General features: G+C 28.0%; 1 protein-coding gene across 1 annotated transcript in view; it reads right to left on the bottom strand.

Annotated features, from left to right (window-relative positions):
* LOC111083379 overlaps positions 1-1686 on the bottom strand; it is an 11735-nt gene that overhangs the window by 1283 nt on the left and 8766 nt on the right. The window contains exon 6 of the mRNA XM_022379873.1: positions 843-869. Coding sequence (XP_022235581.1) covers positions 843-869 — 27 coding nt within the window. The remainder of the gene's footprint in view (positions 1-842; positions 870-1686) is intronic.

The following is a 1686-nucleotide window of genomic DNA, read 5'->3' as shown; positions in this document are numbered from 1 at the left end:
AATATAATACGTTGAATACCACAACTTAGTACCTGGTAATCTCAATATAATACGTTAAATACCACAACTTAGTACCTGGTAATCTCAATATATTACGTTAAATACCACAACTTAGTACATGGTAATCTCAATATATTACGTTAAATACCACAACTTAGTAACTGGTAATCTCAATATATTACGTTAAATACCACAACTTAGTACCTGGTAATATCAATATAATAAGTTGAATACCACAACTTAGTAACTGGTAATATCAATATAATACGTTAAATACCACAACTTAGTACATGGTAATCTCAATATATTACGTTAAATACCACAACTTAGTACCTGGTAATCTCAATATATTACGTTGAATACCACAACTTAGTACCGGTAATCTCAATATATTACGTTAAATACCACAACTTAGTAACTGGTAATATCAATATATTACGTTAAATACCACAACTTAGTAACTGGTAATATCAATATATTACGTTAAATACCACAACTTAGTACATGGTAATATCAATATATTACGAAAATAAGATAAACTATCGCTCATATACTTGTAAAAATAACGAACAAATACATAGATTATGGCGGAATTCATATATTTCTAACAATCACTAATTAATCTAAAGGTTAAACAGTTACTCATATATTTCTCGATATTCTCTGCCACGTGATCTTAAATATGAAATCTTGAACTGGCGTAGTTTTCCAATTCAGATTTTCTAAGTTAAATTCCTAAACCAAAATAATGTGTTAATTGTTCTTCGAGTTGAATAAGGTTTTTATAGTTTCTGGTAGAATCTTGTTAGATTATATGATCGAGCATATTATTATATAATTACCTTAATTTTCCTTTTTTCTTCAGGCATCTACATCAAGAAAAATAAAACACAAATTATGTGTGATTATTTTAAACAGAATTTTTCTTTTACTGAAGAATGTCTTAGAAACATGTTTATTTATTACTTTCTGTAAGACATAAAATTTTGAAATTAAATTTGTATGTAGAAACTTAAGTCATAACGTTCAACGTTCGGCCAAAGAGAATTTGAAATACACAAAACATAATGTTAAAACTAAAGAATACGTCCTTTATAGAGTTGTATGACATATTAGTTAAACACGTTCACCTGTGTTGTGTTATTTGTACTGTTTTATAAAGTCTCCACGATTACTGAACACATTTATATGTTTCTACACTTTCACACGTCTTGTTTAGGACTAACGAGATTTAAAATACTAGTACGTTTAAAGTTGTAACCAATAAATCGTTTTGATTTTTAGAAATTCTCCTATTTATAGCAGAAACAGAGCCTTATATATCTGTCTATAGATAACCAACGAAATATTTAAGCTATGTTCATTTTTCTCGTGTCACCATAAAACGGTTAAAATATATATACACCTGGAAAAAAGTTAAGCACCCCCGTGTTTTTTTCAAGTGATTCAGATTCGACGTTCTTGTGACTGATTATAAATTACCATTCAATCTAAACGTGTTTATCAAATGAAATTATGCATTATTGGGCACAAGACAACAAGATTATCACCGTAAAATAACAATTTTTAACTTACACATCATGACATCAAAATATGGACAGTTTTCACGTTTAAAAATTATCTTTAAATAAGTATTGTCAGTGAAAGCTCAAAAACGTTATTGAATTGTCAAATCACATTACCAAA

The sequence above is a fragment of the Limulus polyphemus genome, unplaced genomic scaffold (genome assembly GCF_000517525.1).
Source record: "Limulus polyphemus unplaced genomic scaffold, Limulus_polyphemus-2.1.2 Scaffold9307, whole genome shotgun sequence".
Classification (NCBI taxonomy): domain Eukaryota; kingdom Metazoa; phylum Arthropoda; class Merostomata; order Xiphosura; family Limulidae; genus Limulus; species Limulus polyphemus.
This window is presented reverse-complemented; position numbering and strand designations above follow the sequence as displayed.